Source organism: Anomalospiza imberbis, chromosome 5 (genome assembly GCF_031753505.1).
Source record: "Anomalospiza imberbis isolate Cuckoo-Finch-1a 21T00152 chromosome 5, ASM3175350v1, whole genome shotgun sequence".
Classification (NCBI taxonomy): Eukaryota; Metazoa; Chordata; class Aves; order Passeriformes; family Viduidae; genus Anomalospiza; species Anomalospiza imberbis.
In genome coordinates this window covers 34,777,843-34,802,370 of record NC_089685.1, presented here as the reverse complement: position 1 = coordinate 34,802,370, position 24,528 = coordinate 34,777,843, and the positions used below count along the sequence as shown (strand labels likewise).

General features: G+C 40.3%; 1 protein-coding gene across 2 annotated transcripts in view; it reads left to right on the top strand.

Annotated features, from left to right (window-relative positions):
• The window catches only part of PTPRB (protein tyrosine phosphatase receptor type B), a 58,077-nt gene that overhangs the window by 13,291 nt on the left and 20,258 nt on the right, over positions 1–24,528 (top strand). Inside the window, exons 4-14 of one of the 2 annotated variants that reach the window (XM_068190204.1) lie at positions 2,897–3,173; positions 9,857–10,135; positions 10,502–10,759; positions 11,515–11,778; positions 14,240–14,509; positions 16,270–16,530; positions 18,688–18,954; positions 20,259–20,522; positions 21,508–21,771; positions 22,719–22,982; positions 23,631–23,894. In XM_068190204.1, coding sequence (XP_068046305.1) covers positions 2,897–3,173; positions 9,857–10,135; positions 10,502–10,759; positions 11,515–11,778; positions 14,240–14,509; positions 16,270–16,530; positions 18,688–18,954; positions 20,259–20,522; positions 21,508–21,771; positions 22,719–22,982; positions 23,631–23,894 — 2,932 coding nt within the window. The remainder of the gene's footprint in view (positions 1–2,896; positions 3,174–9,856; positions 10,136–10,501; positions 10,760–11,514; positions 11,779–14,239; positions 14,510–16,269; positions 16,531–18,687; positions 18,955–20,258; positions 20,523–21,507; positions 21,772–22,718; positions 22,983–23,630; positions 23,895–24,528) is intronic. The other variant, XM_068190203.1, reaches the window with a different exon arrangement.

Genomic DNA, 24,528 nt, shown 5'->3' with positions numbered 1-24,528 from the left:
GAGGTCTCAAAACCTGTAATAAACCAGTACTTTCCTACTAATACAGAAAAGTAAAGATTTTATGATAGCAAGAATAAGAGTAATAAAGTAGGAACTTCTGAATTATGAGCACTTCTGAGAAGCAGTAATATAATTTTCCTCCATAAATTTTCTTATGCTAGCTACAAGAGACAAACAGGTATTTATTTCCAAAAATCTTAAAGTTTTACTTGTGGTAGGTTCCACTTTTTGTCCTGAATTTTATGTTTGCAGTGTTGATTATGCTTCTTTTTCCTTTTACTTATTACATCTACTTAAACAACTTACATCTAAATATCCAAATTATATCTTCCCTGGAAGTTCCGGTCATGGATGTTTTCAAAAATCCTTAGAATAATATGAGCTACTTTTCAAGAAAGGCAGGTTACCCTGAATGTTTTAATTTTCAGAGAGGGTTTTGAAGTAATCCAAACATCCCAATAAGCCTTCAGATTTGCACTTCTCCAGTGGTGGAAAAGTATTGGTGTGGTTTATGCTGTTAAGCTCAAATCACTGTCACCTAAAGAAGAAATCACACTGTAAAACTCTTACCTTAAATGATTACAAGACATCTATGTCATTTTAGTCCCAGTCTAAGAAACACACCTTGTGTTTCCTATCAATGGTATGATTATCCCTGTGCTAGCTCTTTGGGGTTTGGTTCCTCCTTCTGTCTGAAGTATGTAAAACATCTCTTCCAAAGGAGATTTTGTTCTCCTGTGGCATAATAACCAACACAGATTTTTATTGTCACTTAAGGTAATGATCATAAAGTTATTAACTACCCTCAGCTTTGCAAAGTACAGCACAACACTTTTAGTACCATGTCCCTAGGACCAAGCATGGAGCTCGATTGGGACAGGTGAAGTTTTCTGTAGGTGCAGGTAACACCCTTGAGTGCTCAGACTTTTGATTTCAGAACAGGACAGCTAAGGTTTTTCAGATATTTGTATCTTGTTTGATAGGCTAGTGCCCAGAAAAATCATAGAGCAGCAGCTCCCCTAAAAGGCAGACTAATGTTTGTAGAACCTAGAACCTTTTCCTCCCTCAAAGAAGGCAAAATTGATACAGAGATGGTGTTGAATTTGGTTGATGTACTGCTTTAAAAAGTTAAAATCCCACATGCATAATGCAGCATAGAAAGATGCAGAAAAATATCATTCCCATTGAAGAAAGTAAATGTCCATTTCCTTATCTTTTATGCACCCCGAAATCCACTCCATGGCTGCTATTGTGTATTTGAATATCTGAAGGTGCAAAAATGCTTCTGTCTACTCTTCTTCTCTGTCTCCCCATGTACACACTGACATGTGAGTTCTCAGAGGCTGAAATGTAAGCAAGAAGGAAATGGGTATGCATGACAGAAATGGAAAGTTTTCATTTTGCCAGTAGCCAACTTGTAGGTGCACACAGCTTTATTGGTGCAGTCTGAAAACAGGGAGACTTTCTTGCTTTCCATGGCATGTGTAATTTTAGCTTGGGAGTTATTCAGAGGATGTGGGAAGGAATAGTTTCAAGGACACAAGTCGAAACAGAAAACGGAGGTGACTTGGCTGCTCACAGACTCTGCTGCTCCAGGCAGGAGCTCAGCTGGGCTCTGCGGGACTCTCCTGGATGCAAGGCCTCTGGTTGCAGTGCCACATGGCCAGCGAGAGAATGGAGGCCTTGGTGGTGTCTGGTTGTTTAAAAACATCAGTTTGAGGCATGGGAGCTGGACTGGTGGGTTACTGATAACTGAGGCCAAGAGGAGGGTGGGCCAGGAGGTGGGACGGCTGTGAAGGGTGGCAGGTGTGAGGTGCACGGAGGACATGGAATGAAAAAAGCATGAGGCAACGTGTCCAAGAGGAGCGGCGGGCAGGAGGAGAAAGAGCCACAGGAGGCAAGGTGGCCGTGAGGTAAGGCAGGCAAGGTGGGAATGAGGCAAGACCAGCATGAGACAAGGCAGCTGCGAGGTTGAGGCAGAGGCAAGAAGATATTGCGAGGCGACGCAGCCATGAGACAAGGCAAGGCAGCGCCAGGTGAAGTGCAGCCAGCGTGAGACAAGAGTGCCGCCCCCCAACAGCGGCACCGCTGGAGGGACCCGTGCGCCGGGGGGAGCGCTGGGGAGGACAAGACACAGGGGAATATCGACATGAGGAAGAAGCAGCGAGGAAGGAAGGGAGGTGGGGTGGGAGAGGAGCCGAGAGGAAGGTGGGATCCTTAAGGAGAGAGGGGCGGCACCCCGGGGCCGGTCGCCTGCTCGGTGGGCGGCAGGTCCCGAATCACCGAGCTTCGCCCCCCGCAGCGAGACGCGAGGAAATCGCCTCTTGATTGCGGAAGTCGGCGGGAAGGGCTGCGGGAGAGTCAGCCCGGGTCAGAATGGCAGCGTGGGAAGCGGCGGCCGCCTCCCCCGCCTCCTCCGCTCCTCCTCAGCCGCGGGCGGGCAGCCCCCCCACCCCACGCCGGTGTCAGGGAGGCGGCTCGGCGGCCGGGGCAGCCCCGAGCGCATGCAGCAGGCGGGCGGCCCGGCACAGGGCTCGGAGCCCGGCGGGGAGCGGCGGCCCCCGGGGCCCGCCGCCGCCACTTCACTTCTTCGGATTCCCTCCACCCCAACCCCGCCGTCCCTTCCTCTTTTCCCCTCCCCGCGAGGGTTTTTTGCGTTAAAAACTGTCGGCGATGCTGAGCTATGGAGCAGGATTCGCCCTGTGGACGGCGCTGGCCCTGACCAAGGTGAGCGGCCGGGAGGAGGGGGGCGGTGTAGGGTCGTCCCTCGCAGGTCGCAGGCGAGCCTGGGGGACACGGGCAGGTTCGCCCCGCACCGGCACAGCGCGGGGACGGGACTGGGAGCTGAGCCCGGGGGTACTGGCGGGTCTCTCAGAGCTCTCCCCGCTCTCCGCAGGCCGCGCCGGGGCAGGCTGCGGGATGCAGCGCCAACCTGACGGAGCGGAGCGTCGCCGGGCAGAGCGTTCGGCTGCGCTGGGGCGCCGCGGGCCGCGCCTGCAACTTCAGCCTGAGCGGGCGCTCGGAGGACGGGCAGGCGGCCGGCTGCCAGCCCGCCCCCGAGGGCAACGGCACCTACGGCTGCACCCTGCGGGGCCTGGAGGCCGGGACCTGGTACCACCTGCGCATCGAGCCCCTGGCCGGCGGCGAGGCTCTCAACATCTCCCTGCAGACAGGTACGGGCGCGGGCGCGGCAGGTGCGCGGGGAGGGACGCCAGGCTTTTCCTCCCCTTGCTTCGGCCGGCTCCGAGAGGAGGAGGAGAGCGATGCATTTACAGCTACTGAAAGTGGACAGTGTTTGCTGAACATAGCAGCCCTGCACTTGAGTTCTCTTTAGCCCACTGCCAGAAGTAACTCCTGCCGACAGTTAACCCAGCAGGCTTGAAAAAAGAAGGTGCTGTGAGGATATTAAATAAAAAAAAAAAAAGATTTTTCGAGTAGTAGCTCAAAACATCCTTTGTGCTCATGTAAATGCATTGTATTCATAGTTCTTCAGCTGACAGTTTATTTACTGTGTTTAAAACACGATCTATTTCATAGCAGGTAATTCTTCTTTAAGGGTAACTTAATGTTTCAGCCTATTTCCATACTTTTATTCTGTCTAACCAGAGCCTGAAAGTCAGAAAGTGAGGCTGAAACTTCCCTCATATATGTTTTCCTTAGATATGACCAGTGAGGTGTTATGATATACAGTTGTGTACAGAGCACTTCCAGGTGACACATCCATGACTGGCTGTAAGAATGGTCCAGCAGCCTGACAGAGGACTGCCAAGGAAATCCCCTTTCTGCATTCGTGTTTGTGTGGGCATGTGAACAATCCAGCTGTGAAGCAATGGACAGCATTGAATGGCAACAGCTGCAGTGGCACAACTGGCCTCTTTCTACCTGTATTTGTTCTTTTTTGAAGATGATAAAATATAATACTGTTCGGCCTCTTAGAGGTAGTAGTTCAAGACCCAAAACAAAGATATCTTAAATAAAGTCCATCATGAAATGCCTCTCTGATTTGCTCCTAAGGTGTTATTTTTAGAGAGGTGCTTAATATTAGTATTGAGGATTACAGCAGCCAAGTACTTCACAATTGCCTGTTCAGAAGTGTTGCTTTCTGTCAGAGCCATTTTCCTGCATTAGCCATACTAATGCACTAAATACTCTCCATTCATTTGCTGTGGTAACTCAAGTTTAGAAAAATCCATTGACAAGTCTGCTGGTGTCATAGCTATACACTAAGCACAAGTCCTGTCAGTTAGTAAAAATGAGTAATAGTTTCTATGCAGATAGTGATTTAAATTTGTTGTGCATCATGCCGATTGTTTTTAATATTGATGACTTGTAATGTGAAAATTGAAATAACCATTATCAGAGAGACAGGTATAAATCACCATCATTTCTGTATAGTAAAGTTCTATAATTGAACACTTGCATAGAAGGTGAGAAGATAACCACTTTAAAGCGTATTTTGATTAATGCATAACCATTAACACAAGCTTGTACATGCCATTTATGACTTTTTTATCACTAAATAGATTTTTCAAGGCTATATGATGAAAGTGATTGAAAGCAGCTGATCATTAGAGTCATATTATGTAGCTGACATTGAAGTGAAAAGTCTGATTGAAGTTTAAGTTGAAATACTGATAATTGGTATGCCATAGTTGAAGTGAGTTTTATATTTGGATTTTGGATAGCAGAGATCAGTCAAAAGCACGAAATAAGAATAGAGGAGCCATGAATGTTTCCTGCAGAGAGCTACTCAGATTATTCTGTGGTTCCTTGCTTTCCTTGAGATGAATTGCATCATGGTGTTCAAAATACACAATTAGCCCTAAATTTTTTTTTTAAATAATTTTTCTAAATTATGCCTGTGAACAACACGTATTGTATTGTCCATACTAAACTTTTCAATGTAGAATGAGGGAGGATTATTCCTTTTATGTTTCCACTAGGGGCAGCATTTTAAACCAATTTCATGGAAGCTCTTTTTCACCTGCTCCTTTGTAACTTGTTGACAGTAGTTTTAGCTTACTGTCTACTAAGCCTGAATGTCCATAGGCATGCATTCCTGCAAAATTGTCCTGTGAATATGGAAGTGTAAGCAGTCTTTCCAGCCATATTGTAAACAAAATTTCCACCAAGTTCAATGGTAGTGGAACTGAGTTATCATGGGCTATCTCAAACCACGAAGTCTGACCTTGGTCAGTAAGGTTCCCTTCCTAAGGAAGATGGGCTAAGCTGTCCATTGAAGGTGATTTCTCCACTGGCTATCAAAGGAGGCTAGGTTAGACCAGGAAGCTGAAGTGTAGTTGGCTGAAGTGAAAGGAATCCCATCTCATGTGTTTTATTTTTGCAAAACGATGTTTGAACATCTGTATCATATTGATACAATAAATACACATGAGAAAGTGTGAGAAAGTTACAGGTTTGTTTATATACCTAGAGTGCAGAAACTAGCTTTTTGCTCATATTCAGTCCTGTAAAAATTTTTGTGTGCCAGTTCTGACTTTAGGTTTCATCAGGTTTCTTATACAAAGTACTTGAGTAGCTAAGCACTTAAAATCCAAAACGTTTGGTTAAATTTTGAGTGTGATCTTTTCTGACTAGGAACTCACGGTGAAAGCAATGAATAATGCATGCCACAGCTGCAGTGGTAATGTGAAAGTATGGGAGAGGACCGTATTGGCCTTTTGACTGTATAATGTCACATTAAAATCATGGTCTATATTGTTTGCAAGTTTGATATTCGGATAGAATAATTGTGCAGCTTGTGAAGATTCCATAAACTCTCAAGTAACACCAGATTCACCCTTGTGAATCTTTTCATGGAGAAGCAGCTTCTACTTCACTTGTGGATACCTAGAGCTAAAGTCTAATGATGTATGAAATAGTGGTACAAGAATCCACACTAGTTATCTAAAGTGACTCTCTTTACTCAAGAAGTTTTGATCTGTAGATTGTAAATTTATAACAGCAAGTATTTTATCTGGTAGAGCAGAATTAAAATAGGTCATCAAAAATGATGGAAAACACTGTCACATATGCACTTCATAAGCCATGTATACATAGACATGGAAACACACACAGTGGGGACATTTGTGCTATTTTGGTAGAATATGAAACAGAGAAAACGATGATAACACCATTTATCAGCTCTGAGCTACAGAGAAATTTTCCATTGCAAAACTGATGTATGGCAAAAGATGGTAGGTTTTTGTCATTCCCGGTTACAAGTAAGATACATTTTAAGTTCTCAAATCTCCAAATGTCTGTGCACCACTATAACTATATTTCAATGAATGACTAGGTCTTGTTAAAAACAGTAGTATATTAATACAGCTTAAAATACAATTAAATTTAAAGATTTCAATTCAGAATTGAAATGCAGATTAGAGATACTGGTCTAGAGAGCCATGGAAAACAGTTTGGCAATTACCCCACTTTCAACTATGTCTTCTAAAATAGACTTATAAATGCCATTTTCAAAATCTTTCTCTGCAAAAATATCGCAGTGCTATGTTATGTTACTACCCAATCCAAGCCTCCTGTACTGAGAGAACTACAGGTAAATAATTTTTTGTTAGAAAATCCATTAAATATTTGAATGAAAAGAAGATAGAACTTCATCTTCCAAGACACAGACTGTTAGAGTGTTTTTTCATTCTAATTTGTAACTCTCTAAATGCCAGAAGCATACCCAGGCCATATGTTCACTCCTGTAAATTTCAAGTTATTTGGGACACATTTGATTTATTAGCCATCTGTAGGAGCAACACGTGCCATGGCTCTAACTGTAGGCTGTATAAACCTATCATCTGTAATCATGTAATGGTTATGATCATCATTTCAAAGACAAAGTACAAGGAGAAAAAAAATAACCATATTTTATAGATTCTCTAAGTTGCGTATCATCCCAAAGAAATGGGTATTTGTGTTTAGTAAAGACAATGAAATCAGCCCTCTTACTTAATCTTCAGAAAAGTGCTTATGAAGTAGGTTACTGTTTTAGGAAGAGGGAAAGCTAGGAAAAAAATAGATAATATGGTAGGAAGATAACAGACTGGCAGAAATTCCCTGTTATTAAGTCCTGGGCTCATACCTCCCGGTTGTTTTTGTTTTCTCCTGCATAAGGCAGGTGTGTTTCTGTGCTTACAGTCTGTATCTGGGAGTCATATCACTGGAGGTTGACATGGCCATATCTATAAATTGGATCTGCAGCAGCTGTGCTGAGAAAGCATGTCCTCTTCCCCAAAAGTGAAAATGGACTTGCAATAGAATTCAAAGACCATTAAGTCTTTGGAAGATGCCTTTGTAGACCAGGGGACATTAATTTGTATAGTGTCAAATGGTATAAAAATATCTTGATGAAAATATTTTATTTCTGTGATATATCGGTGTTGTATCATTGCCAACAGAGACTTGTATAACAATGTAAATGGTTTTTTAAGTGTTTGTTTCCATCCAGGGCTCTTTCAGCCCAGGCACTTCCCAGTCTCATTGTTCCTTTGTTCTAGCGGATGTACAAAGCACTGAGTGTTTTGTTTTCTGGAGCAGATAGATTAGATAAAGTCTGAATTTCTGAACTTCACCTTCTAGGCACGCAACTTTCTTCTTTGCTCGTGCACCTTAGAAGACAGATTACCCAGTGCAGTAAAAGTGCTTCTAAAAATGCAGCTATCTTTTTTTGTCAAATTTGGCAAATAATACAGATGACAATGGTGATTACTTTTGCAGGATTAAAGAACAGTCGACTTTGTTTTAACTTAGTCAGAAAGAGGGTTAAACTTCTTGATAGTTATCATGACTGTTCTCTCAATGTCAGTCAAATAAAACTTTTTCAGCTGGCTGTGCGTCTGACCATATATAGTGCTGGAATTTATTTCTGACTTCCAAAGTCTGACCTTTCAGATTAGAACAATTGCCTTCAAGGAACAAGATTATACCCCCACTATTCACTTTTGCCAAGATAATAGTCTTTAGTGGCTTAGTATATATTATAGGTGGAGCTGGTAGTCAAGCCTATTGTTAAGATTTCCTGACACTTTTCATTAAAACCTCATGTTTCAGTTGCTGTAACTGGGTGAAGTTTTAACTATTTGGCCTGAAGTTTGATGTGCCTGGTCTTTGAATTGATTTTTAATATTACTTTCTTCTTTTTCAGATTTAAGCAGACTTAGTTTGGCCTTTAAGAAAGCGTTCGAGAAAAGATAGTTAGTTTTATTGGCTGATTTTGTAAATCAATTTGTTTAATTTTCATCTCTTTTTCTGAAGAGCACTAACATCTCTGTGGTCCAAAGAACGACTTTGAATTTAAGCAGAGACATAGGTTCAAAGGGACACAGTATTTTCAGAATACTGAAAGGTTGAGGTTGGAGGGGACCTCTGGAGGTCATCTGGTCCAAGCGCTTGGCTCAAGCAGGGCCACTTGGATCTGGTTGCCCAGGACCATCTCCAGTCAGTTTTTGAATGTTTCCAAGGAAGGAGATGCTTCCTTGACATTCCTAATGGGTTTGATTGACAAAGTATACCACCAAAACTTAGCACTACTCTGTTCTCAGCAGAGTTTGTAGGAATTGAGTAAACCTTCCACACCATCCAGAATTTGAAGAAAAAGCAGCTTAAGGGCTCTTAAGGCCCTCCTACTTACGTATTTTTATGTGGGGGGTAGGTTCAGCTTCATCCTTTTAGCCTTTACATTGCATTTTTTAATTATGTGATTGGCACTTTTTCATCTTTTTTGTTCAGGGAACCAAGCAGCAATGACTGTATTGGAAAAATAGTATTGTTCTTCTGTGTGCTGAGGTGCTGTTCATATAGAGACCACAGTTCTCAGCCTGGATGCACCTTACACTCCTGGTCTGATGCTAGGAAAGAGTAGCACAGAGTGTACTCTTGTGGTAGGCAAATTTATTCCTAAATTGTTGGGAAACTTTACGTCCCAACTGATGAAGGCTTGATTGCACTGCTTTGGGTTGTTTCATGATACCGTCTTAATAAGCATTAGCTTAACCTTATTGGAAGACATAAATATCAATACCTTAGTACATCAGCATGTAATACGTTTTGTGTGGTTTGCATGAAGTCTTGTGAGTGATGAAATGCACCTGGAGAATAAAAGCAACCAAATTCTATAGGTTTGGTCAGTTTGCCTTTCCTTTAGAGTGTATCTTATTTCACAGGTGATTTTACTGGAGAGCTTCTTAATAAACAACATAATGAATGTTGAGAGTTTCAGAGAAGTAATCCCAATATTCGTTCCTTAAGGTATATCCAATGTACTGTTTGGGTCTTTTTAAATTTTTATGAACAGAACTACAACAGAGCAGAAGCATATTCTATCAGAATCTGTTTAAAGTCATTGAAGCTAATACTAAAAACAAAAGATCATCACCCTTAAAATTGTATAAATGCTCATGGCCATAACTGATAAAGTGTTTAGGGTGAGTGCTGGGAAATGAAAGCTGTTGCTGTCATCTGTAAAGCTACATTATACTGAGACACTGAGTATAATTTGCTGGGTTTACATGTTTACGGTTTCTTGTTAAAGTTATTACAGTTTTACTACCAGCAAATTTCCAAGCTTGCAATATACATCCACAGTGGAAGTGTTTTGCTATGTCTATGTCTTGTGAGTGTGTACAAATACATAAAAGTAATATTTCTGAATTCTTCAAGACTCTCTTGTAGACTGGCTTCAATGCACTGTGTTTATAAATAGAAAGAAAAAACTTTTCGAAAAGTATTGGCAGCATGATGATGATAAAGGGAGAGTTTTGGAAGATTTCTTGTGCTGCTATATAAAATTTCAGACAACCCCAAAGCAAGAAATGGTTTATGTTTTCTGGTTTTTTTTTCCTAACTACAGATCCCTCGCCACCATCTCATTTGGAAATTAATAAGGAAAAAACTACACTCACAAGCTTACAGGTTCAATGGAATCCTTCCTCAGGAAAGGTGGACATGTATAACCTAGTATTACTTGATTGTGACAATAAAAAGATACAAGAAGTCTCTGTACCAGGAAGAATTTCAAAAACAGAAAATACATTTTCCAGTCTCATTCCTGGGAATAAGTACAACATTGTCCTCAGTGCCGTTGCTGGAAATAAGACTACCCCAGAACTTCACATAAGTGGATCCACTGGTAGGACTTCTTTTCCTGTAGTTCATCTAAGTAAAACCACTTACAGTATTCTGTACTTCTGCATTTTGAAATTAGCAATTTGGTATAATTCTTCTGCATCACTATATATATATATATATAAAAATATATATATATATATATTTATGAAGTATCTATTGATTATAAGTAGAAATAAAATATGAATCTCTTACTGACATAAGGAATTGTTTGCTAAGAATAGAGTCTCATTTTTATTGTGTATTTGGGGTTGGGTTTTCAGTAACCCTAAAGAAACCCAACATATTCCAAGAGTAAATCTATTCAAAATTGCTGAAATGAAGGAGATAACCATTAGACCTTAAGCAAGTGTTCTTTTTATACCAACAGTGCCATCTCCTGTGGAAAATATTCAGGTCAGTGTCAAGAAAGACACTATCCACGTTTCATGGTCTTCTGGCTCTGGACATGTGGATCATTACAGGCTGCTGTTGCTGGATAATCATGTACCAGTTCATGAGATTCACCAAGAAGGTTCCCTGACCTCCTACACATTTTCAGGACTTACAGCAGGCCATCTGTATAACCTCTCTATCATAACCCAGGCTGCAGGATTGGAGAGCAGCAGTTTTCAAACAATCAGGACAGGTATGATTTCAGAATTCATCAGAACAAAACAAGAAGCTAAGGCCATAACGTAATAGTATTATAGGACATATTTCAGAATAATAAGTGATTTGTGTTTCAAGTTAGAGACACCGTAAGCTAATTTAATTCCCTAGGTTACCACTGCAACAAACTTAGAGGCTAAAATGAAAGTAGAAAAAGTGTGAAAGAGAAGTGGAAAAAAGTGTAAAGTAGGTTAAGAATTTTAAAATTAAATGGTTGTTTGGGTTGTTTGCGGTTTTTCTTTGCCTAGTTGGTTGGTTTGGTATGGGTTTTTGTGGATTGTCGGGATTTTTTAAATTTTTTTTTTCCACAAAGAAAGATTCACAAAACTAGAGTTATAGAATTTTTTTTTTTCAGAAACATTTTCTGGGCTGGAGTTCTGTGGTCATAGAGATAATGATAAGATGGCGTCCAATGGTTAAAACACTTACATAGGGGAAAAAAAGGGTCCTGCCTTCGCTCTCCTTAATTTCTGGGAAGAGTAAGATGCAATTTCTTCTACAGAAATCTTATCAAATGTGGTGGTTTTGCATGGGAGGCATTTAGGGAAGTGATTTAGGGAAGGGAAGTGATGTGCTCTGTGACCAGACTTCATTGTTCAGGCAAAATCATTCATACTCCATCTCATATAATTATTCAAAGTCAAAACTTAACTATGGGAGTTTGGGAGGCAGTGGGTCTTACATGTTTTGTGATGGATGTATTTTATTCTCTTTCTTATTTTCTTTTTTTAGCTCCAGCTGAAGTCTTAGATTTGATGGTAACTAATGATGGCAGCTTAGATGCTTTAAAAGTTAAGTGGAGAAGACCTTCAGGAAACCTTAATTTCTATAATATCACTCTGTCTCATCTTGGATCAGTTAAAGAAGTCAAAACTGTGCATCCACCAGTCACAGAGACGCAGTTTGACAAGCTAACTCCAGGACGTCTTTATCAGGTTACTGCCCGCACCATCAGTGGTGAACTGTTCACCGATCGGATGGCAACTGGCAGGACATGTAAGTCTTCTGCCTCAGTAAGAACATTGTAACTAATTTTTACCGGCACTGGCCTTGTAGCAAATCATTGTAAGAGACAATTATTTGGATTCCAGGCAAAATGAGATAAAGAGCACAATACTGTTTCAGGAGTACCCCCTGCTGACTCTCTGGCAACAGTTAATCTGACAGCCAAAAGCAGCTGCAGCTTATCTTGTGATCAGGCAACAGTCATGAATTTTTCTTGGACCTTATAGTTGAGTGAGTCTGTTACAAAGCTGTTGCATACTACTGCACTTCTGACCAACTTTGTTGTCTTGAATTCAGCTCAGCATACTACATAAACTGAGTTACATTATGGGGAAGTGTGCATGTAGTCAAATTATTAACAGTCTTTAAAGTAATTTTGCAAGGTCTAGTCTTATTCCTTCTTCCAGACACAAATCTACAAACCGGAAAAGATTACGTCTCAGATTTCTTTACTATAAACAGCGTGGATTAACAAAGGCATGTGGCAGCTGGGATAGAGCCGAGTTATGAGTTTTTTGTCTTCTTTCAGAAGTAATAATTTTCTTTCAGGTATCTTTTGTATGAGTCCTAAACCTGAAAAATCCTTCATAATTCTCCCACAGCATTACTGGCCCTAGGGCTGTGCCATCTTTTCCGCACCAGCCTAGCCTGAGCAAAAGTTAGCTGGTAAAATAATCTCTAACTCAATGAAGAATGCATACATAAATTTCTAGTAGACTCAGAGCCAAAGGGTAGAAAATGTTTGTGTAAGAGAGCAGAGTATTTGTTTTAAAAAATATTTATTGTCTACAATTAAACATCTCATGTGAAAGTCACATCCTTGACATACCTAGCTGATACCCCATTCTCAGTGCAGGCTGGAAGATCCCTAGTCGTCTTTCATGTCCAGAAAGTACAAAGCTGGACTGGTTTATATGCATGTCTGTTTTGTTTTGTTAGCCTACTATTAAAGTCCTTTAAGATTACCATTTCAATCTAAAGGGAGAACTTCAGGCCCTCACTCAACACCACTGATCCCCAGCTTTGTGACCTAGACCCAGTGCTTTCAAAGTTGGGGATTACAAGTCCTATTTCCAAGGATGCTGATCATAAGCAATTCCTTCCTTTACCACAGACATCAAGAGCTTTGAAAACAGTCACTTCAGCAGAAGCTCTGTGAAGTAAAGATAAATTCATAAATCCAGACTGTCAGGTCTACAGATGCTGAAGGGATTAGACTCTTAGGGTCCCTCTGTAACTCACAGAGAGAGCCAGGTGCCCAAGAAGATAATGCACATTGCTGTGTTTTGAGAGGGTGCGGCAGAACCAGCCAAGAAATGTTGTGGTAAGAAATGTGGACATCTCAGAGACTGAAACTTCATGCCATTAAGTTGTAATGATGTCCAGTCAGCCTGACAAGGCTGAACTTTATTTGCTATGATGTAAGTTCATCTGTGCTTCTTAACAATACACTGCGTGCTTTTATCCACTCAGAAATTGAAACACATTTCCCATATTCACTGGCATATGGGAATTCTAGGTCTGATAGCCAGCTATGCTGCTGGGAAGTGAAACTGGTGAGTATTTTGTGATGCTGGTAAAGAGGTTTCAATCCTCTGCTAGATACTGATCAATTAAATATTAATTAAGCTAGATAAAGCATAAGAACATGATGCTAGCCTTGAAGTTATCAGCTAATATTTGTGGATGGTCTCAGGGCTCCAATGCTGATCTCTAAATGTCTTTAATATGAAGCTTACAGGTATCCTGTCCTAAGGGTCTGCATCTGTCTTCTAGTCTCTGCTTGGTCTGGCTAATATGTAATGATTCCATGAAAATCAGAAAAGCTTCAGTGGTCCAATTTGACCTGAAGGAGTAAAGGGTTAGGCGGGAGAAGGTTAGGTTTGTAAATTCAGGATCCTTGAAGTACAGGACAGGATGGAGTGGATGCTTTAATGGACCACTGTCTTAACCTCAGTGCCTTTTACAGCTGGGGGGAATTAGGGCATACAAGGTCGAAGAAGCTGTTTTATGTGAAAGAAACCATTAGGCTTTGCATTTCTGCTGCTGATACCAGGATTGGGCCAATAGAGATTGAAGTTTCAACCTTAGCAGTGAAAAATTGATAGACAGTTTCTAAGTGAGCTTAAGTGCAGGAAACAACAGGGAACCTGACTGAAAACTGCAAGATGCATCCAAGAAGTGTACAGGGAAGATTTTGCCTGCCCTAAGAGGGGTTGCCCATTTCTGATGTCAGAAACCAGCAGGAAAATAAGTGAGTGGTTTGTGTGGGGAAGAGTAAAAATTGTCTTTAAAATGAAAGCCAGCCTTTGCAATAAGATAGCTCACATTGCTCTAGCTGGTCCAAGCACATGTACAATAGGTGTGCTGCGAGACAGGTTTTACCAGTACATTTACATCTCACCAGAAATACCCCACTTCAGAATTGCTTTCTCGCTTTCTCTTTCACCAGTCCCCCAGAAAGTTTTGGAGCTGCAAGCAGGTGCTAGTGGCTGGCTGCGGTCTCTGCGAGTGACCTGGGTGCCCCCTGCGGGAGACTGGGAGAGATACCACCTGCTCCTGTGGAACCGCTCAGCCCTGGTGCTCAACACCACCCTCGAGAAGGACACCACCGAGTACCTCATCCGTGATGCGGGCCTCATCCCAGGGAGGGAGTACAGTGTGGAAGTCATTGTGGAGAGCGGCGATTTGCAGAGCAAGACAAGTTGCACAGGGAGAACAGGTATGCTTGTCTAGGTACTATGAGAGTGCAAAGTGTTCAGCTCTGTGAACAGTGGAAGAGTACTTGGGAATCCACAAATTAATTTCACCATTAATACAGTAAAAAGGAGCTCCCTTTGTAAACTACAGAAATAATTTTAGCAGTTCTGTGAGAGCTTTCAGGATTACTTTAGTAGTAAATGTTTTGTTAGTGAAAGCTTTGGGAACTATATCACAATTCTGTCACAACTCATTACAGGTGTTATGTTACATGTTCATTTCACTGCTATATTTTGTAGCTGATTGTAGGGCACCCTATAAAGGTCTTAAAGAAAGCACTATAGATGTTCCTGTATTGTTCATCATATGTTTCCTTGCCAGTCTGTGTAAAGAATATTTACCGTATGGCTAAGGTGTGTGTCTTACTATGGCTGCCCTTTAACATCCCAGTTCTTGTTTTTGTGCTCCATAAAGAAAATGGGTTAGTCTGTTCAAGTCTTTGTTTCCAGAGGAAATCCATATACACTGCAGGGACATGAGTGGAATTCTTTTGCAGTGTGTTAGTCAAAGCCACATCTGATTTGCTTGAAATTTAAAAAAATAATTCTTATATAATAGAATTATATATAGAATTTCTGCTCAGTGAATGCAGAATAAGTACAATTCAGAGGAAAGGAAGACTTGGAGTAGGAATAACAAGCAAGACTCAAGTCTAACTTGAGATAGGATAATGCCATTCTACTATATCCTCACCCTTCCTGGGTCCTGCCTTTTCTACTATACCCATCTCTGTCATTCCCTGAGGACTTAATTTTGTTAATTTGAAGCTTTCTCTGACTTGTAGCAAACTTGATCAGAGCAAGATACATTCTCATCTTCCTTACTTTGACATATGTTGCAAGTAATTTAACTTTATGGTGTTACTTTTAATTGCCTCAGCTAAGCGATTAATAGTTGAACCCAATGATTTTAGAGGTCTTTTCCAACCTAAGTGATTCTATGATTCTGTGATTAGAGCATGGTCCATTTAATAATATTCAGCAGTGGGTGTATCATGACTGTGTTTGACCCACAGTGAGGTGCATAATATGTCTTATGAAGTATAGGTTTTAGACCCTGTTGTGACTCAATTTTCTCTTACATTAACCCACATACTTGGAAAGTGAGTTGTATTTCAATGTGACAGGGACAAAATCAGATCAGGGACTATATTAGGCAAGACATGCTTGCTGGGTATGCAGGCGCACACACACACGAACACACAAAGAGAGTCACTGATCGGATTCTTTCTTTTATGCCCCTGTGAGTTTGAAGTGTCTCTTAGTTTGACTTAGGTATAAATCAATGCAAAATCAATGTCACTCTGACCCTATAATTTGCATCCTTGTTTGTTAGAAACACATTGTTGTAGATCTGATTTATGGTACAAATGTCTTATATCCCTGTTCAGCACCCAGAGTTCAAGAGGAAGTTCGCTGACTTCCCTACATTTCCATTTGCACTAAAATATATATCCTGATGTAAGTTTAAACCTAAGCATTACAGCCATAGTGCATTGCTAAAGTCTGCTGCTAGTAGTCCTTTACTGGAAGAGGGGCACAAGTACTAGATTTCTAAGAATGGCTTCTTAGAGAAAGGTAAAGAATCTCCTCTTGATTGCAGATACGCTCTTGCTGACACTTTTCTGTCTTACAGAGCACATTTCTTACAACAGCTTGAGATAGGGCATGTGTGCTCACTACACAGTCCTGTTCTTGTTGTGATATCTGTGTACTTTTCCAGCTCCAGAGCCTGTTCTCCAGCTCCGTGTGAAGCACGCTAATGAATCTTCACTTAGCGTCATGTGGATGACCCCTGTTGCAGAGTGGGACAGCTATGTGGTTTCTCTGGAAGTCAGTGAGCTCCCTATTGTAAAAAAGGGACTTGCAAAAGAAGCTAAGGAATTCACTTTCACTGACTTGATACCTGGAAGGAAATATACAGCTACTATCACTACCATTAGTGGGACTTTAAGCAACTGGACTTCAGTAGAAGGAAGAACAGGTATCATCTTGTCAAACTGTTTTAATCTTTACTTCTGTCAACCATTAACAATTTTTTTTTTTTGCTTTGTAGTGAACTTAATTAACTCAGTGTCTTAATCTCAAAAGTCTTGATCTTATGTTTGTTTCCTCAGTAAAAAGTTACATGTCTGAGTCTCATTTCTGACTGTCAGTTATCTTGCTGTATTTATTTAAGATTTTTGGGAAATAGATGTGTAATTCCTGGCAAAACAGTTTTCTGAAATATTATGTCATATCTAATCAATCTACATTAGCACAAGATTCCATATAAGAAGAACCATTTTCATTGTGTATTTTCAGGAGGGTCACTTCCTTGATGCAAAGCATTCATCATCTGGGAAAAAGAGAAACATCACCCCACAGGAAAATGTTACTGTGGGGGGAACATCCCAAGGTTGACAGACACAAGGTCACATATGTGACCTTGAATATGTGTTTTGAATCTTTTTGCTCTTCTGATTCCAGAATATGTGTTTGTTACTGAGGATGATGACTGTCACAAGGAAGGTCCCATTCTCACCCCCTGCAGGCTGCTGATTTTGTGCACATGGGCAAGTTTTAAACCATACAGGTTGCTTTACTCTGTTTAAGCACTGACTTAAACATTCTCCAGTGCAAGCAAAGTTTTAAAATGTAGCTCTGGCCTTGCACAGCACAGGGAAAAACAAGTTGCTTGTGTCTGAATCAAAGCATGCCTAGGGCTGATGGTGGTCCTTATTTAAATTTTATAACTCCTTCCAAGGCCTGAGAAGTTTAGCTTATACTTTGATTTCCCTGTTATGTTATTAGATAGCTGGAATTTCATTTCCATCTGACTTATACCCCTTTAGGGGACCTATTCAGGCATAAAGGTCCCACTTCACTAGTATGAGTCAATGCTTGAAAACACATCAGGCACTGATTGTGTGTCAATATTACATTCAAATTGAGTTATAAAGAACAAGCATTATTTAACTAGAACATAGGTTTTAATAAGTATTCCAAACCTCTGAATCTTCCATGCACCAGGACAGCTTACTAGGCTTGAAAAATATTGCTGTAAATATGACAGAAATAGGTCTTACTTCCATCCCAGACTGATCAGCTTCCAGTGAAACCTGCAAAGAGCACTGAAATGAGCATTTAGCACAGAAATGTGGCACTTTAGTGTCTTGTTGGAGCTAACTATGTTATGAGAACATTATAAAACAGAAAGGATTTTTGATCGAGTTTTTGGTCAACTTTGCGTTTTCTTCAGCTTTGTGCCTAACTTTCTAGCTTTTGTTAATGATTACTAAACCAGTACTATGTGTGCAAAAAGGCTGATAAAAAAACAAGAGCAGAAGAGTGCATTCACATTTTATAAAGTTAGAGTCTTCTTTATTTCAGTTGTGCTTGGTCATGTAAACAAAAATCTTTAGAAGTAATTGTATTTCCTTGCTTTGACCAAATATTGTCAAAGCTAATTTAAAAAGAGGATTTGGGGTAAAATTTGCGCTACATATTACATTCCTTTGTTATTTCTTTATCCTTCTTGGTCTTGCTAAGTTCATGAGCTTATGCTTAGATAAATGTTATGTTTAACAATTCATCTTTTGATGCTATAAAAGTTGCTTTCCTGCAGATCTTCTTACATAAAAAGGTAAACCATAACCATGCATCTCAGGTATCCCCAAAATTAAAGGGTCTGACAGAGTATAGATGACTGTGCCTGAGGTATTCTTCAAACAAGTTTGCCATTTATTAGAAATGAAAGATAGGGAATGGGAGAGGAAAGGGAAAATTAAAGACACAGACTGTATTTGAAGTAGTCATCAAAAACCCTGAATGATTTCCTAAATTGATGGCTTTTATTTAATGGTATTTATAAATTGCCATCTCTTTCAGTTCCCTGATCTTGAATCATTTTCATCTGACTGAGAAAAGTTGTGCTAAAGGCTGAAAGACCTTTCTGTGCCTTAGTTAGTTTCCCATAGACCACATCCCAGACAGGAAGCAGTCCCCAGTTAAAGTATTTTTAGTCCTGTTGAGTCTGGCTGCAAACTGGAATGTTCTTTTGATGCACTTCCTCAGTGTGACTAAACTTGTGTTCTTTGGGGGATTCTGTTTTGTTTTATTTTGTTTCCCCTCAGTAACAGAGTGACAATTTCCTTTTCAGTGCCAGCCCAAGTGACAGGTCTGACTGTGTCAAGTCAGGGATCAACCAACAGCTTGTTCACCAACTGGACAAGAGCACTGGGAGATGTAGACTCATACCAAGTGCTACTGATTCATGAGAATGTTGTCATTAAAAATGAAACTGTTCCCAGTGAAACTAACAAATATCACTTCTATCCCCTGAAACCTGGAGGACTCTATTCAGTTGTTGTCACCACTGTCAGTGGAGGGATATCTTCAAGGCAAACGATTGCAGAGGAAAGAACAGGTAAAAAGAAAACACTACAGCATGCTTTTTGGTAGTTGAATTTATCTAAAAGAATGGTCTTGTGTTTAAGCCACTGCATAGAGAATTCAGAAAAAACAAGATTTTCATCCATATAGCTCCATATGTGCACACTGTCTGTCCAGATTTGTGTAAATATAGCTTTAGAGAGCTAACTGCTCTAACTACAGTGGGAACTCTACAGCAGGATCACTCTGGAATGAAGACAAAAATATGCCCTGAGAATAATGAACAACTGTCTGGGCAAATCACTCCTTGGAAGGGACTTTCTTGTTCCATTGGCTATGTAGTGGTGGTGTAGTATGATTGCTCCTTACTTATGTGTGCCAAGAACCTACCTAAAGTTGGTGGGGTGAATTTGTGTCTCAGTTTCTCACAACCCATTATTTTTCTTTAATCCAGCATCAAAGAATGTCCACCAGGGCTAATTAGTTATTATGAGGTCCTTCTGTACTTCACAGAACAAGATTTACTGTTGCATCACATTCTTTAGGTTTAAAGAGTCATGAAATGTAATAACTAGTTCTGCAGATATTTAGAGGAAAAATTTGGCAACATAGTGCAATTTCACCCGTTATGTGAATTTGGCAAAGGCCAGGCATTCTGCAATTTTCTGCAATGTTCTCCTTGAAAACCACTATTTTCAGATGAAAAGGCAAAACAAGCCTGTGAAAAAATTGGAGAATAATACTAAAAGGCTTAAAGTATATAAGTGTATTTCATAAAATCTGGGTGGGGGGGAGGTTGACTCTGGCAGCTGTTGGCCAGCCTCTCTGTTGAGATAAGTAAGTTCAGTGCAGCAGAGTCCAGTGGACATTTGGAAGTTCATTATACCTAAGTTCTGCCCCTGTAACAACTGAGTTTTGTACCTGAGTGATGATAGTTCTGGCAATGCAGAGCCTTTGAGCTCACCTTGCTGGCTTGAAAAACAAGTGGCATTCATGTTTTGTCCACTAGGCGTCAGAGAACCCACTGGAAATGAAACATTCAGCTGTGGGCCTCAGTCTCTTACCAGCCTCACCAGTTGTTACTGTTACTGAGGAATGGCAAGTAGAGAGGATAACTCAGCTTCTAGGATTTTAGAAGTGCTGGGATCAGGCCACCAAGGACAATTTCCTTCACTGTATTTAAAAAAGGAGATGAATGTTGCTGAGAGGCTGTCAGTGCAGAACTTCTCAGGAGTCCCAGACTGCTTATTTTGCAGGGGATGGCATTATAGGGATACTCACAACAATAAGAATTAGCTGATTAATGCTTTTTTTTGTTTTTTCCTCTTTATTGCACAGTTCCTTCCAGTGTGACTGGAGTAACAGTAAATAACTCTGGTCGGAGTGACTACCTCAGTGTTTCTTGGCTGCCAGCTTCTGGAGATGTAGACAGTTATTTGGTAACACTCTCTCATGATGACAAGATTGTTCAGACTCTGACCATTTCCAAATCATTCAGTGAATGCTCCTTCAGCAGCCTTACTCCTGGGACGCTTTACGATGTGATGATAACCACAAAGAGTGGAAAGTATGAAAACTATTCCCTCAGCCAGGAACGAACAGGTAAAGAGAGGCTCTGGGCAAGTACAGTCACTATAACCATTGTTATGTTGGTAATGGCTAATGTATAACCATTACCAATGATTTATCAATATCTGACCAAACTGGGATGAATGAGTAGAGGTTGGAGGGTCAAACCATAAAATTACAGCTTTATTAGTTTTATTCTTATGCCCCTGTTGCTGCTTTATTTCATGCAAAAATACTTTAGCATGAATAAAAGTCATGTCAGTCCTTATGAGTGAACAGAAATCATGTATCAGTTTTGGCTCAAATGTGTTGTCCTGCCCTTAATGCCTCTATGTGGCCCTTCAAGTAGATCCTGCAGAGCATCTCCTCAGAAAGTTACTCAGGCACTGAAAGAACAGAAAAAGATAGGCTAATTAGTAAAATATTAGTGAGGTGTCACAATAATGAGTAACACCCATGTTAATTGGTTTTGGTAATGAAACACACATGTCTGTGGTTTTGGTCATGCAATTTTCAGGGATATTATCAGAGGAATAGAGAAATCTCAGAAAAGGATGGCAATAATGGTGGAGAACCTTTTAAAACTTTCTCAAAAATGGAAAAAACTGAGACTTTACACTTGGTAAACCAGTAGAACAAAAGAAAGATTGTAAGGGGTGTTAAAATAACAAAGAGTATCAAGTTAGTTCAGTTTTAGTCTTCTCATTATCTAAGTGAAAATCCAAGGAAAAGCCACAAAAGAACGAGAACCAAATTTTGGATCAGTGTTTGTCTGTGGAACTCACTACTCTTACAATAACGGAGCAAGTTCCATAAGACCAAAAATTAGAAAGGCAAGCCATTTTATTTTCATAAGATATAAAGCAGCCTGGAAAATGTAGATACTACTTTATTGCTTAACTCCACATTGTTGTCTTTTTGAACTTCCCCACAAAACTCTGGTAACTACCACAAATATAGCTCTCTGCCACAACTCTGGTGACTTCAGGAAGTTTCTGCATTTTTTTTTTTCTTTCAGTCCCTTCAAGTGTCCAGGGACTTACTGTCAGCAATTCAGCCAGAAGTGACTACTTGAAGGTGTCCTGGTTACATGCATCTGGATATTTTGATAATTATGAAGTGATCATCAGTAACAATAATGATTTCATCCAAACAAAAAGTGTCCCAAAGGATGAAAATGAATGTGTGTTCACCAGTCTGGTCCCAGGGAGGCAGTACAGTGTCACGGTCAGCACAAGGAGTGGGAAATACGAAACTAGTGAAAGAGTCTATGGCAGAACAAGTAAGTAAGCACCCTGGAAACATTCTGAGACAACCCAGGGTATTTTTTTTTTATTATTTATCATACCCAGGAACAAAAATCTCATATGATTTTTAACATAGAATGTTGACTCTGACTCTTTGAGTGTGTATTATTTAAAATACAGAAAGCAGTATTTAGTTTATGACCAGTGTTTTAAGTTACAAACAAGCAAAAAGTGAGAAACCTGTGCTGTTAAATTGGAAAGCAAATCTTGAAACATTGAAAGCCAAAGAAACAGTTGTGCAGTTTTCCACATGAGCTTAGTATTTATCATTAAATTATGCCAGAATGTACTAAACAGTTTTTTTTGGTCATGGAAATATATAGGACAGAAAATAGATTAGACCTCACTCTATTCAAGCTACCCCATGCACTGGAATTGGAGAGCATGGGGCAAGAGTGGAAAGGTGGCTAGTTGGGAGCCAGCAGGAATTTGGGTGCAAATTTCACCTAGCACTGTATGTGAATTAAGGACTCATGCTGAGAAACTCAGCAGTTTATTAACAAAGATGTAACATGGGGCAAAAATAACTCACCTTTGTCTGGCACAAGTTGGAAACTGCATTGTGGTGCTGCATCACACAGATTGATTGCCTTGATTTGGCACTAGCTCAGGCCTCTTTTCTCTGTATTTGTTGTACATGCAGATCTTACTCAGTTTTTGTTGGCTAGATAAACTCCCTGCAGGCTCCATTATTATTTATTTGTTATTTTTATGCTGATAAATTGTGAACATCTGTTCTGAAATAGGACCTTCCAGTGTTAGATGGGGTGTAAACTACCCAAATCAGTGCTATCTACTGCTTTCTCAAGGGAACTGAATGAAAAATTGTAGCTCAGAAGTATGACTTAAAAGCTGCTAGCTTTTTGCTATGATCTGTTAGCAAGTACTGAGAAGTTTTCCATCTTTCTTCTCACTTCTTCAGTGCCAGAGTCAGTAAAGGAACTGACTCTTAGTAACAGGAGCACAGAAGATCTGCAGGTAACTTGGTCAAAGGCTGAGGGGGATGTTGATAAGTATGAGATTCAGCTCCTCTTCAATGATATGAAGATCTTCCCACCCATTTTCCTTGGGAACACCATTGAGGAGTATTGGTTCACAGCTCTGACTCCAGGACGTCTATACAAAATTCTTGTTTTGACCATCAGTGGAGATGCACAGCGGGCTACTTTCATAGAAGGCCTGACAAGTAAGATATAATGTGGTATTTAAAATGTGTTTAGGCTTTTCTAGAATGAACCACTGAAAATCAAGAGTGAGCCGTGATTATATTCAAGCTCATGTAACAGTGGCTCAGAGACAGCAGATCTCATTGAAAATCACGCTAGTACTTAGCCAACACCCATGCTTAATAAAAGCATTTACTGATACTTGATTGTTGGCAGAGAATCTGGTTTGTTGCATGGGAATTGTATTGAGATGTCAGCATTTAGGTTTCTGTTATTCCCATGTATGCCAGTTGTTTGCTTAGAGTCTCTAGTTAAGTCACTTACCTATTTTACACCTCTGTTTACCTACCTGAAGTGAACGATTGAGATATTAATGGAAAAATGGCTAACTAACTGAGGATACCTAAAAAGCTTTCATTTTTTGAGGTGTTTTTAAGGCATCATATGGACAAGAGGGAGGTTACACATAGAATTGTGTTTCTAATAATCCCACACAAATGTTTACAACTTTACTTGTGTTTACCCACAAATGACATTACTTGTACCTGTAAATGATCTTTCTCTTTTGAATCATTTTTCTGTGGCCATAAAATAGGTAGAAATTAGGAAGCCCGAGTCAAACAGGAAATTTGTGAGCAGGTGCCTTTTTGTTCCCTGTTTTTTTCCAGTTCCAAGCAAGGTCCGAAACATTCACGTGTCACCTAATGGCATGACAAACAGTCTGAAAGTGAGCTGGACCCCTGGAGGTGGAGATGTTGATTCCTACACAGTGACTATATTTCAACAAAACCATCAGCTTGATTCTCAGAGTGTCTCCAAACACATCTCTGAGCACATGTTTCACAAGTTGGAAGCTGGGGAGCAGTACCGGGTGGTGGTGCAATCTAACAGTGGCACCTTGCACAACAGCTTAGCAGCTTTTGGGAGAACAAGTATGTTTTTCTTGAGACAACAAGAAAGTTGCATTTTATCTTCCCAGAGACTGATCCTTGTTTAATATTGTTTAATAATGTACCATATTGTTTATGGATGTACCATAGGGCATGGGGACATTCACACTCATGGGGTGTTTTTATTTCAAAGCATGAGTCATGATGTTGGCATGGTTCTGTTAATACCAGTGAGATGTGTCATTTCAGTAGCTTTACCTGGGTGAATGTGCGTGGAATTCTAGTCCAGCCCAGTGTCCTCCTTCATAGGATGAATGCAGTTCCATCCCTCTCATTTCCTATTCCTGTACCCATCTGACACATACATCCACTGAATGTAGGCAAGTATTGTGTTCTAGCAGAGCCTATTGCATGGTCAAGGCTTGTTAGACAGCATATTGCTCCAGTATCCAGGGTGTCAGAACATACAAACTATGCAATGCCTTGTTTTTAATGTATCCTCTCTCTTTAACACCTGCATTTGTTATCTATGGCCTTGACTTTTGTACAGCAGCTGCTGGCTAACATTTTCTGTTCTGGACTACTGTTTTGCACCAATTTACCCCTCCTTTATTTTTCATTTTCCTTTTTTAACTGTTTCAGTCAGTTCATTTCACTCTCCTTCTCCATCTTTTCA